At 46.2% G+C, this 14,029-nt stretch overlaps 1 protein-coding gene across 1 annotated transcript in view; it reads right to left on the bottom strand.

The window, feature by feature from the left end:
* The window catches only part of MB21D2 (Mab-21 domain containing 2), a 114,763-nt gene extending 100,792 nt beyond the window's left edge, over positions 1 to 13,971 (bottom strand). Inside the window, exon 1 of the mRNA XM_029939627.1 lies at positions 13,730 to 13,971. Coding sequence (XP_029795487.1) covers positions 13,730 to 13,940 — 211 coding nt within the window. The 5' untranslated portion in view covers positions 13,941 to 13,971. The remainder of the gene's footprint in view (positions 1 to 13,729) is intronic.
* Between the last annotated feature and the right edge of the window lie 58 nt (positions 13,972 to 14,029).

Below are 14,029 nucleotides of genomic sequence, written 5' to 3'. Positions count from 1 at the left end.
TTTTCCCCACAACGACAGACTACATTAATGCTGTCCTAATTAAATGCTCTAAATCTGGAACGAAATCCACTGGGGAGGTGGGGGGTAGAATTGGAAAAGAGAGGAAAAAGCCTTCATAAAACTGGCCTAATTTACTTAGTATCAAGGGCCCAGTTGACCTTTATACAGCTTTAAATCAATCACTCCACTGGGACACGCCTTCTTTCTTTGGAGAGGAAGAGACTGTGGAGATGAGATGTAATACAAAGGACTTTCAATAAACATAAACCACAGGCCTCAAAGGAATGTTTGAGTTCCTGACTGCTGCCAAGGAAGGCCTAATGATGGAACGACAAGACTCTGGACCAGGAACCGGAAGAACCACATGGGCCACGGGCTCGCGGGCTAGCACAGTCACCATCTTCTCCACCTTGCCCCCGCTGCTCTTCCTCCCGTCCTCCCCTCCATGTTTGGCACCACCTCATGTTTAGATACCAGCAATCATCACAGAGCCTGGGAAAGCAAGGCTACCTGTGCTTTGGAGAGGAGGGAAGGAGGCAGGTTCCTGGGCTGGAATGGAGCTTGTGAAAGTGACTTAACCTGCCCAGTTTCCTTATCAGTAGAGTGGCAACAGGCACGGCACCCTCATCACAACACTGCTGTGAGGATTAAAGGGGTTAATGATTATAAAGCACTCAGAACAATCCATGTCCAGCATCTGGGACGTATTTACCAACCACCACCATTTGGACCTTGATCAAGTCATTGTCTGCTATGGGGTGAAATCTCCCCATCAGTAAAATGCTGGGGTGGGCGAACTGATCCCGGGAAGATCCCCACTGGCTTAACTTGTCTGTAATTCTCTGAATCCTATTACAACTCTCTAAATCCTCCTAAGGCTCTGAGCCCCCAGCCCAGCAGCAGGGAGGGACAGTAGCTGGTGGTTCTCCTTCAGGTCCCAAGATGGCGTCCTCGCCCCCGGAGCTCCTCCCACGCACAGGCTGGCCCAAGTCCTGTGGTCCGCTCAGCCAGCCCCCCCTTCCTATACACACAGGGTGTTCAGAGATGAACGTGCTTACCGTGAGGCTCACACCTGTGGAAACAGCACAGGTGTGAGAAAAGGACACACTTCACAGGAAAGAAACTGGATGGGGAGAGACAAGGCACAATCAAAAGACAAAGGCAAACATGACAGACCAGAAATACACTGTGCCCATGAGGTTATTTATTCAGCATCCTTCATCTAGGAGCAATTAAGAGACCTTCAAATGACACAAGGTGGCTCTGGGGCAAGGGAATGTTCCCTGCCTTAAAGGACAGCCCTCTCAGTGCTTCGCCTTCCCTTCAAGCCCAGGCAGACCCTTCCTTGGGAGCCAAGGCTGCTGAGTGACCTGTCTCAGGGTCAAGCACTTTCTCAGGAACCTGTCACTTGCTGGTCAATTACCTAACCTCCACTCTGCCCAAAAGTAAAATCAGTGTTCAGGATGATTAAGTTCCCCTCTCCTTTCTGGGCCTCCGTTTCCACTTCTGTTAAAATGGAGGAGGGAGGAACTCTGGCCAGCTAATTTCTAAGTTTCCCAGCAGCATTAGTTAAAACTGTAATACTCCATCAGTGATTTCCATGTTGCAGGAGGAAAGCGTTTTGTTTGTTTAGTGAAGCACCAAAGAAAGTTCCTATAATGATTTGCTGCTCTCTGCCTGAAGCTAGATTTCTGGGGTTCAAATCCTGACTCTACCAGGAACTTTGTGACACTGGGCAAATATTTAACCTCTTTGTGCTTTGGAATTCTCATCAGGAAATAAGAATAGGAAGAATAACCTTTTTTCAGAGGATTGTTGTTAGGACTAACTTAGTTAACACCCCTGAAGTATAAAGTATTTAGAATTGTACCTGGACCTCGGAAAAAAATTATTAGTGTGATTATTAATATTTTCGAATTTATATAGTATTTCCACTCAAAGGGAAAATTTATTTGGAAGACAGTATGCTAGGACTAACACCAACACACACGCACACACACACAGCAGGCGGACAGATCATCTGGGGTCTAGTCAAGATTCTGCCGCCAAACTAGCTGTCAGCCACGGATGAACCATAGCCCCTCCCTGGGCCTCAGTTTCCAGAGCAGACGGCACAGGGATTTCTCTGCAAGTATTCAGATCAGAGGTGCTACGCTGGCAGCCACAGTGTACTATCTGACCTCCAGTTTTAAACCACATTATGTTCCTTTAATATTTGATTTTAGTCTCAATATTTAAAAATCTAGAGATTCTGGGTCAAAATCTAGATCCATCACCGGGTGTCTTAAAACTTCCACAGCCCATCGGCCCTGGCTCCTCAGCACTGGTTCTTGTAGCGTGGACTCTGGGCAGCGGCAGGTGCATCACCTGGAAACTTAGCAGAGATGCGGATTCTCAGGCGGGATCCCAGACCTACTGAAGGAGAAGCTCTGGGAGTGGGGCCGGCAATCTGCCTCAAGCAGCAGGAGGCTGGTGCCCAGGAACGACAGGCCAGGCGGGCACTAGGGGCAGCGCTCCGCCACCCCCTTAGACAAGAGGTGAGCATGATCCCATACCCAACTGCACAGCCCCCTCCCAAGCATCCCTGATTCAGACACCAAGGACCAGCTGGTCCGAAGGCCCACCGGCCCTGATCTGGAGGGACCACCCCTTCTCACAAGAGGGTTAGGAGTCCCTCGGGCATGGGGCACCCCAGAACACTGCGTTGTTCTGAACCTGAAACAGAGCCTGTCTGAGAGCAGGCTGTGCACACCAAGGGCACAGTTGAAAGAACAAACTGTTGAGTTTCCTTTATGAATCACGACCCAATCCGCACAAGCAGCTGCTATGAAGAACAGCTGTGACTGCTAACAGGGTGATCTTGAAGCAGCCTAGAAAGTGCTTACAAGTTGAATACTGGTAACAGGCACAGGCAGCTTTGGTAGTCTGGTGGCTGGGTTCCTCCTCCTGACCCTCCAGGGCCTCCCTGGGGCAGAAACCCTACCGCCTCCACATCCTGAGATACACAATGGGGTGGGGGCAGGGGAAAAGGATTTTAGAATTAGCATAATACAAAGAATCTGGAAGTGAGTTGCCAAGGTCTTGAGTTGGATCCCACCTGAACTATCTGATGGCTGTGAGTTACTTCTCTTGACCATGGGTTTCTTCCTACATTAAAATAGCCACCAAAAGGGGCACCTGGGTGGCTCAGTCGGTTAAGTGTCCAACTTCAGCTCAGGTCATGATCTCATGGTCAGTGAGTTCGAGCCCCGGAGCCGCTTCGGATTCTGTGTCTCCCTCTCTCTCTACTCCTCTCCTGCTCAAGCTGTCTCTCAAAAATGAATAAATGTTTAAAAAAATTAATTTAAAAATAGCCACCAAAAAACACCTACCTCAGAGGGTGGCTGTGAGCAGTCAAAATGAGATTATGCATATGCAAGTATTTTGTAAACTGTGGAGGACTAGATACAAAGAAGGGCTTATTATTAGCCCTGCAGTTTGACCCATAAATCATCTCATATTGGACTTACTGTTTCTAGCCTAGGGCTATCCGAGGTGAAATAAGAGAAATTCAAGAATACAAAGGGCCTTTTGAGGACCTGTAATCCAACCTTTCTACACTGTCCCCCTCCCCCTAATCCCTGAATACCAGGAGCAAGTACCTAGCCAAAGGGCGGGTCCACCTGGAAAAACCACTCTACCGGTAGGCCCTACATTCCAAGGCAGGCAGCCCATTTCCTTCGACCTCAGGCCTAACAGAGACCATTTCTCCTTGCAGAGGCCAAATCAGACTTGCTATAATAAAGCAGCCTTGAAAACTGCTTTCAAATTTATCCCCGCCTAAGGTCTCTGCATGTGCTGTTCTGTTTACCTAGAATACTCCTTTACTTAGTCTTCCTTTGGATATGTGGCTCCTTCTTATCTTTCCATTTCAAATGTCTCTGCTTCACAGAGTTCTTCTTCATGACTCTTTACTCCATCCGACCCTCCATCTTAACATTCTGTGCCTCTCCAATAGCGCACATCCCTATTTATTTGCATGCTTAAATCTTGTTGAATCCCCCCGAGAAGATTCGTCCCACGGAGGCAGTGACCCTGCTTGTCTTACTCACCACTCTGTGCACTTACACAGTAACTGCACTACAGTAATTCACACTAGTGCATTGTAGGCATGCCTGCATACGTTGAATGAATTTATGAATGGATGCTTACACCATTCAATACACACTGTAGATATTCAAACACTAGTTAGAAGAAACAAAAATCTCAACAAAACTTACACCACCTCCTATTGCTGACTTCACTCACAAACAGTAATCATGGCTTCTTGTGTTCAGGGAAAAAATATTTAAAAAAAGACAAAGTGAACAGCAGCTCTCATGTTAGCTTTGTTCATAGTGATGCTGTACCTAGTTATCCTGTCTCTTTATCTTGTGCAGAGGGCATTTATGAAAAAGACACTTAAGTGGATAAAAAAAAAAAAAAAACAGCTACTTCCTAGAGACAGCCTCACATAACAGCATAATTAGGAATGTCCTTAAAGAGATCACTCAACTGGCAAGTACTCAGTCAGGTCCGTTGTGAATACTGTCGCAGACCGTAGGAACCAGTTGGGCCAGACCTACCCATCAGACCTGGGGAATGCACGCCTATGGGGCATGTACTTACCCATTCCGATCTTAGCGAGCCTCACTCACTACATATCCCTGGCCCAAAGGGAGAGCAGAAAAGCCCAGAGAAAAATGAAAACTGCTACCCTTGCCCTTGTCTGGGAATACAGACTCAACCCAGCAATGCATAGAAGATGTCTAAAGTTAGAAACGCACATGAGCTCTTTGCAGTAACAAAAGACACTTCAGATCTGGGTTGAGTCCTGTTCTACAATTAAGTCACAACACCTTCCAGAGTCTCCAGACCCCAATCTGTAAATGACGGCTCATATTTGCTACACACTTTCTCAAAGGACTGTTCAGAGAATAATACTATACCACATCAAATATGAATATGTAGGGGTGCCTGGGTGGCTCAGTTGGTTGAGCATCCGGCTTCGGCTCAGGTCATGATCTCGCAGTTTGTGGATTTGAGCCCCATGTCAGGCTCTGTGCTGAGTCATGAGCCCAGAGCCTGTCTTCGGATTTTGTCTCCCTCTCTCTCTGACCCTCCCCTGCTCATGCTGCTCTCTCTCTCTCTCTCAAAAATAAATACATTAAAAAATATATGAATATGTACTGTAATCTATAAAGCACCGCACATTGGTATATTATTATGGATGGTAAATAATGGTCGTTTATCATAAAGAAATCCTAGAATTTGGATTCCAGAGTAGACATCCAGACTTTTGGAGGTTGACTGATAAGTATAGAAAGCACTTTCCTGGGAAAGACCACTGTGCCCTCTCTGCATTTTGTAAAGCCCCAAAGGCAGGCGTGCAGGAGTCCCACCACTACCCTAGAGGGCTGTGGAAGAGCAGTTAGGGTCTACAGGAAAAGGGACATTCCCACAACTCACTGTTGGCTGCTTTTGTTCAGTAAGTTGGGACATTTCTTAAATTGCCCTGCAGTCAGTCTTAAGGATACTCTTCTTGGAATCTAAAAAAAAATTCTCCTACTGAATCAAAAGATTAGATCAAGATTTTCTTGACTCCAGAAAAGATGACTTAGTGTGGCTTTCCCGAAGAGAAAATTCTTAGAGACAATGTCTGAAAGCGTTCCCTCCTTAAATGGAGGCTGTGATGAGAAGCTTCATACAAAAATCAAATCACTTAACACTCTGTGAGAGCCTACTGTGTACCTGACCCTACTGAGTGCTGCAAAGATAAATAAGCCTTGGATTCTTTACCCTAGCATGGGAAAGAATGTGCTAAGGGCTATAAAAGGGGACCGAATGTTAGAACACAAAGGCAAGGTGGGTATCTTCTTGGAGAGTTTTAGGAAAGCTTCATGAGTAAGGGGCACTGGAGCTGGAGCTGGAAGAGGAAAATGAAGCAGAAGTAAGGTATCATTGCTTAGAAGCTGAGCCTTTTGGAACACCTGAGTGGCTCCATCAGTTAAGCATCTGGCTCTTGATTTTGGCTCAGATCCTGATCTCAGGGTTCTTGAGATCGAGCCCCATGTCGGGCCCTGCACTAACAGCATCGAGCCTGCTTGGGATTCTCTCTCTTGATCTCTCTCTCTCTCTCTCCGTCCCTCTTCTTGCCCCTCCTTCACTTGCATGCACTCTCTCTCTCAAAGTAAATAAACATAAAAAAAAGACGCAGAGACTTTTAACTGTGACTTTTAACTTTTAACTGTGACATAGATTATCTTGACATGCTGGTGAAGCCTATGGACCCCTGCAAAAAATAGTGTATTTGCATGAAAATGATAAAATTACATAGGGCTTTAAAGAAAATCAATATGTATGTGTATATCTATACATATATACATATATCTTTTATTTGAGAGAGAGAGAAAGCACGAGTGGGGTAGGGGGCAGAGGGAGAGAGAGAACAGAGCAGGGGAGAGGGGCACAGGGAGAGGGAGAGAGAGAGAAAGAAAGCACATGCACAGAATGGGCAGAGGGAGAAAGAGAATCCCAAGCAGGCTCCATGCTCAATGTAAAGCTCGATGCTGGAGCTCGATCTCATGACCCTGAGGTCATCAAGATCATGACTCAAGCCAAAATCAAGAGCTGGACGCTCAACCAACTGAGCCACCAAAGTGCCCCTACAGAAAATCAGTATTAAAGCACAAATATACATTTAAAAAGCAAATCTGTGATAGAGTACATGTGATTCTTTATTAACGCATTAAATAAAACCTAGCAGCAAGTCTGAGACACCATAATTTCAAAGCAGTGATAAACACTTTTTTGAGATATCTGCAACAATTATAATGTGAAATGAAAATATCTGACTTCTATTGGCAAGAGAAGGAAAAAATATAGGTACTGCTAATACTACTATGATCTATTACCTACCTTTATAATGGAATAAAGTGCTATATTTCAGTTAGAGATTAATAAAAATAAAGATGTAATTTCTTCCATTCAAGTTCACAGACTCTGCTATTACTTCCATGGACCTAGATTAAGAAATCCCCATAGAGAAAGCAATCTACGCAAAGGAAGGAAGTGAGAAATATAGCTGGCATTCTGTGACCACACAGAACACGCAAACACAGGAGAGAGCAATGAAAGGCAGGTAAAATCCTCACAAGTCAACAAAGTCAAGGTTCAACATTCCCAATTATTAAATCACAGAATATGCTTTAAGTTCTCAAACAGTATCTCTTTCTGGAATAAAAGACGAATGGAAGAAACTAGGAGAACATTTGTCCACAGGTTTTAGTTTAGAACTCCTTTTTCTAAAGCGTGGTTGGTGCACCCAGGTGGCTCAATCAGTTAAGTGCAAACTCTTGACTTTGGCTCAGGTCACAATCTCAAGTTCGTGCATTCAAGCCCTGCATTGGACTCACACTGATGGCACAAAGCATGCTTGGGATTTTCTCTCTCTCTCTCTCTGCCCCTCTCTCACTTGCTCTCTTTCTCTCCCTCAAAAAGAAATTAAAAAAAATGTTTAAAGTGTGGTAGACGACAGAATATGGATATGGACAAGGGAAATCATGTGTCCATAGGATACAAAACTGTGTGCACGTAAGCATGTGTGGGTATAACTACATATATAAACATAGATGTCTAGGGGAAAACATGCACGTCAAAATCTTAATAGTGATTTGAATTGGGGAATGATTTTTGTTTATTCTTTGTATATTATATAATTGGAAAAGGGGCAAAAAGAGGTTCCAGAGAGGTTAGAAGACTTATTCAGGAAAATGTACATACTACACAGTACTAAACAGAGCTGGTACAAAAATTCAGAAATGTCCTGCACAAAAGTTTTCAGATCCAGAACTGAAGCCACCTGAACACAACAGAGAGCTATAATTATTAGCCCCAGCTTACATATTCAGAAATTGAGGCTCAGAATCTAAGTGACTTGCCCAAAGCCACACAGCAAATCACTGGAAGAGTCAGGGCCAGCACCAGGGTCTCCTCCCACTCCTGACCATAGAACAGTGTCTGTCAAAAGCAAGGGTTTTGCAGCAGCACGACCCCAGTGAAGTCCCAGCTACACCACTTCCTTGTTGGTAAACTTGGGAAGTTCCCGAATTTTCCCCTGTAGTTTTTTCTTTAATTTTTTTTATGTTTTATGCTTTTTTAATGTTTTATTTATTCTTGAGAGAGACAGAGCATGAGTGAGGGAGGGGCACAGAGAAAGAGGGACACAGAATCTGAAATAGGCTCCAGGTTCTGAGCTGTCAGCACAGAGCCCAATGGGGCTCAAACTCACAAGCCGTGAGATCACGACCTGAGCTGAGCTGAAGACGGACGCCCAACCTACTGAGCTACCCAGGTGGCCCTCCCCTGTAGCTCTTGACGTCAAAAGGTTATGGTGGCGATTCAGTGACACAATAATGGAAAGCCCTATTACAACCTCTCATACAGAGTGAATACCCTAATCATCCCACTTGCCAGGCTTCCCTGCCTCTGTCCCAAGTGGAAGGACTCCATCTCCAAGAACTAGCAAGCGATAACCACTCATTAGGCTCAGCAGCCTGGGTCTAGCCTCCAGTCAAGTGGGATCATGTTCACTGTGGGTAGGGACAGCTCTGGTGGATGGAAAATGAGTGGCATCAGACCTAACAAAGGACAGGATGTCAGAGTGCTGATCAGACAATTTGGGGATCTCCAGGGATTCTGATTCAATAGGTCTGAAAGGGGACCAGAGATTCCAAATTGTTTAAAAAAAAAAGGGTTGTAGGAGAGTCTAAAGAGCTAATATTCAACGACAAGTTCTCCGTTTAACAAGAGAGAATCCAATATTTCTGTGTAAACATAAGGGGCCAGTCTAATCACGAACAATGCATTAATCCAATGGGCAGCAGAACAAGGCATCATGGGAGGACCCAGAAATCATCAACAGTTCTAGGGCTCCTCTGTCAAGGATGAAGGTCAGCAGTGCCCAGAACCATGGAGGGAGAACTGAAACCAACCTCAAGAAGTGACCAAAATAAATGGTGATCTCCCTGCCCTAGATATATAATACTTTCAGCACCAGGGTAGACTTCAAATATGATCTTGACCATTACACAGATACAGCACATTCGTGACTAGAACCTTAAGGGGCTTACCAAGACTTGGAAGCCCACAAAGCAATGGCAGAATAAATTCCCTCAATAAATAACACTAGATATATTCATTAGGAAAAAGATGACATTCAGACACTGGAAAGGTAAGACTTCAAAATGGGCTGATCTGAAGACATGGAAAGTGCTGAAACATATGCTAGATCCGGCAGCTAGGAAGCACTACACTGTAGGATTCTCAGGCAGCTACAACGTATTTATGGACCTAAAAGGAGACAAGAGCCAGCAAACTACTTTCCTCCAGGTGGTGGGCAAAGGAGAAGAGGGAGGGGGATCTCCAAGGGCCCATATGAATTTCTCAAAGTCCCTGCTCACTATGCTAGCCGGGACCCTGCATCCTATTCGGCAAGCCGTACAACAACTGGTAAGTATTTGTTAAACACACAGGCATGATAATATTTACCCTCACAAAGTTTTTAGAAGAAAATTACATAAATTAATGGATTTACGCAAAGTAGTTAGCACACCGGCCAGAGCAGGGTATGAACTTAAAAAATGGCGGGGCGTGTTAGAATTAATCATGTCTTCTACAGCCAGAACCTATGTTCTTTCTCCTAGGCTGCCTCTGATTGTACTCCCTAGTTCTTTCAGATACCAACCTGAAGAAAGAATTCCAGGTTAAGTTCACTAGATTTTTGAATAATGCCCATTTCTTTAAATAAATAATAAAATGCGTAATAAGGAATGTATACATTCCTTTTCACTTTACGAAGTGACTTCACATTCACAGGCAATTCAGAAATGATACATTACTGTCATCCATGTTTAATAGACAAAAAAATCTAAGATCAACCACCCCGTTAGCAAAGAGGCAGGCTACAACTAGGCCCAAAACTACAGATTTTAACATTTCAGTATAACGGCCACTATTTCCTCAACCAGAAATTCAAACAAGTGATTTTATTACGGACTAAAATACCTGAATTCAAACTGTCCCAGAAAGCAGCTCAGATGCTGCTTGGCTCACCCTAATGCTACAGCTGAAATCAGAAACAAAATCCTAAAAGAAGAGGTAGCAATTTTTTCTAAATGAAGCCTGTACTCTGCACTTAACGCATTTATTCTTAATAGTTTCTGAAGTAGGAGAAGAGGAATATGTCTTATTAGACTCAGGCTGTTGTGAGTTTGAGCATCATCCGTACCATTTATCAGCCATGAGACCTTGCATGAGTCTTAGCCCCAGTAAATTCCAATATCTTCATCTGTATAATGGGAAAGCGATCCCTACACCTAAGACTGTGTGAAGTTTCCAGCACTGAGAAGGCATTCAGTAAAGGAGAGCTATTCTGGTAACCATGCCCTGATATCCACCATGTAGACTGTAGGCTAAGTGACCGCTCGGCTCCTTCCTGCCTCTATAGTTCCTGCATATCCCGTTCTACATCTGTTCAATGGGGACACAACCGGTCTCCATCCAACCTCGCCAGGGAATGAAGATAACAAAAGAGCTGGCAGAGACATTATGCAAATACCAAATATTATTAAAACATTAATGAACTCTGGCAATTTCCCTGAATTTTGATAAATGGTGTTTATTATGCACTGCCAGCCTCTCACACAATCTGGGCTCTCAAATATTAACTAGATAATAACAGCAATCATTCTCCTAAAAGACCAAGGTGTAGAGAAATAAAGAGTCTAGATGATTCCAGCCAACATCTGCCTCAAAGGAATCAGAATCTCAGTACAAACACGGAACGTCAGGACAGATCAGAGACCACGATGACCACCAACAGGCTCAGACCAACCCCACAGCCTATTCAGAGTCCTGCTTTGATGGGCCAATGGACTTTCTTGGTGCTGACAGGTCACTCATTATGACAACTGCCTACCACCACTATACTCTTCTGCATAAAGTTGCCTCCAAACTAGACAGAAAAGGGCCTGAGAAGGGGGCTATGGTCCAGACTAACAATCTTCTAGTCCGAGAGCGGCTGCTCCCTCCCTCCCAGCTGCCTAAAACCAAAGGTAATATTATCCACAACTCCATTAAAGGGGCTTGCACCAAATTCCTCTACCATTTCATCCTGCGTGAGGGGAACTGCTGACAATCCTCAGGTACAATCAGTTCAGATAGAGGCAGAACAAAGCCAAGGAGTCACCCCCTCCCCCCCCAAAAAAATACCTCTCAGAAATAAGGTCCTGGTACCACCCCAGTGACACCTTAACAAGCTGAGGGTCATTAAGACACCTCATTTGCATATTCATGAAAGACTCAAGGCAGTGGCAAGTGAAACAAAGTGCACAAAAAGAGATTTTGTTTTTTAAGCCAAGGGAAAATCCGCTTTAGAAAAAGTAAATCCACACGGGGACCCTGGCTGTCGCCAAACCTTCACTTGTCTGACAGCGCCAGCACCTCATTAAAGGGAAGCAAGGAACTCACAGATGAATGCAGCACCACACACAGGCAAGCTCATTTTGCCATCTGCCTTCGAGTGTCCAGAGGGGCAAAAGGCTTAGCTTACATGACACTCTCCTGAATTTTCTCTCCTGCAGGTGGAAATAGCAAATCCCCAGGGGGGCAAGAAAGCCTTCTCTTGCAAGGTCAACTGGATAAAAAGGAATAGAAGGGAATTTAGCTTACCTGTCAACACAATGCCTCTGGTGACATTAAACACATGTATATATTAAGCACCCCAGAACAATTCACCCTTCATATCTGGGTGAAGGCTTTGCTAAACCAGTGTCTCAGCCATGGGTTAGCAGAGAAGCTCCTAATGAGCTGGGTATTTAAACTTACCACTCCCCGCACCCACCCATTTTCTGTTCCGTGGCTATCCTGAGTGATGGTGACCCAAGCACCTTTCCCTGGAAAACAACCTAGAGCAGGAGACAGCGGAATTGATTTGGGGGCTGTTAACCACACAATGGGAGACTTCCATTATTTATGTCAAAGAGAAAGGCCGTGATTAAGCAACTGAAATCACTGTCCTGAGCGTTCTTGGTGTATCCCCACTCTCCTGACAATCACTGTACTTGTTTTCAGATCGGGAAGCTCACTCCCACCAGGTTAGGGAGTTACTGAAAAAAAGAAAAAAAGAAAAGAAATACATTTAATTCATCTAAACAGTTAAATAGTCGAGTGTCTCCATGGGGAGCTTTTCAACCTCATACACAATTAGGATCCTCCTGGGCAGCGTGGAGCAAAAGGTAAAATCCAGCCCCAAGTTTCCACAGACTTTCTCCAAGTTCCCAAAGCATTACTATTATCCGCCCCCACACGTTCGATCTGTATGACCCCTGACAAGGACTTGGGTTTCAAGGAAGAAGAAAAGGAGGGAAGAAGGTACCCCATGATAGCACAAGCAACGACAGCCAGCCAGCTGACATCCAAGTAAATGGTAGCAGGAAGGCAAAAAGCCCTGTTTTCCTCGGAAGTCAAAGCCCGTTTTCAATAAAATTTTCCGGAAAACTGGCTAAGGACGTATTTGCAGAGGGCACAGAGCCCCGCGTTAGGGCTGCGCCACATTAGGGTCTCAGTTCTGCGAAACGTTAACGGCCAGGCCACGCACTGCAAGCCCCCAAGGCTGCCCCGGTCCGGCCGCAGGCTCCGCGGGAAGGCAGCTCTCAACAGCGGACACTCACGCTCTGTACCTCAGCAGCAATAATCCGAAAGACCGGACACTCGAGGAGGGATTTGCCCTCCAGGTCCGTTTCATTATTTCCCTTTACACACCATCCGACAATCTGTTGAAGGACCTGCCGGGTGCCCGGCGTGAGGGTGGGAGTGGCGGCATTATTCTAACCCCCCGGTCTCCAGGATTCGAAACGAAGGGCGCCTCTCTGGGCCAGCGCAGGGAAATTACACAAAGAGGAGGGGGCTGGCGCTTCTTGGGGTCCGAGCTCAGAGCCCCGTCATTTAAGAGCCGGGAAAGAGGAATTCCGAGCTCAGCAAGAGCTCTGGAGAAGCACAGGAAATGCTTCCAAGCGCTTCAAAGGGAAGTCGATTTGCAAATCAAAGTTGCAGGAACTCCGGGCGCCCAGCCTACTCGAGCGGGTTACTAGGGAACACCCAACAAGTTTGGTCACCGGGGGCTTGACAGCGCCGCGCCGCAGGACTAGAGAAGCAACTTGTCGCTGAGCTGTCTCCACGCCCCAAGCTCTGGGCAGGACCCGAGACTCGGCGTTCGGAAGGCGCAGGTCCGAACCTCCGGAGCCAAATCCCTTCATCGAAAGGCGCCACCGGATCGCACCTGGACCGCGCGGTTTCCAGGGGGCTTTCCCCAACACTGACTGAGAGGTCTCACCACCCAACACTCCACCTGCCTAAGCCTCCGGCGGATGAGAAATTAACAAAAGAGCCAGCGAACGGGGTTTGAAGGGGACCCGGCGCAAAGTCTACTAAGGAAGACAGCTCGGCTTGCGGCGGAGAAAGAAGGGAAGAGCGGAACAGGGATGGGTTCCACCACAGGCACCGGCTCCGGGAAGGAAACCCAGAAGGAAAGAGAGCGCGAGAAGGGGGAATGGGTTCTCTACCCTCTTCCCATCACACACACACACACACACACACACACACACACACACACACACACACACACTCACACCTCCCCCTTTTTCCTGCTTACCCAGCATGGAAAAGATGAAATCCTTGGCTGTGTGAATCTCCAGCGCTCTCTGGTCGTCATATTCCCGCTGGTCGTGCTTCGTGAATTCTTGGATGAGTTTGTTCAATTCCTCCACCCGAGCTCCCGACCTGAAATCCAGCTCCGGGAACGTGGGCTTGTTGTTACAGCCCAGGGAGGCTGCCTTGCTGGCGGTGGGAGCCGCCATCTTCATGCAAAACGCGCCGAGTAGCAGCTCCGCGGCGGCGGCGGCGGCACCCACCCCCGCCCCCCACCCCGCCCCCCCCCGGGCCTCCTCCCCTC

The sequence above is a fragment of the Suricata suricatta genome, chromosome 5, assembly GCF_006229205.1.
Source record: "Suricata suricatta isolate VVHF042 chromosome 5, meerkat_22Aug2017_6uvM2_HiC, whole genome shotgun sequence".
NCBI lineage: Eukaryota > Metazoa > Chordata > Mammalia > Carnivora > Herpestidae > Suricata > Suricata suricatta.
This window is presented reverse-complemented; position numbering and strand designations above follow the sequence as displayed.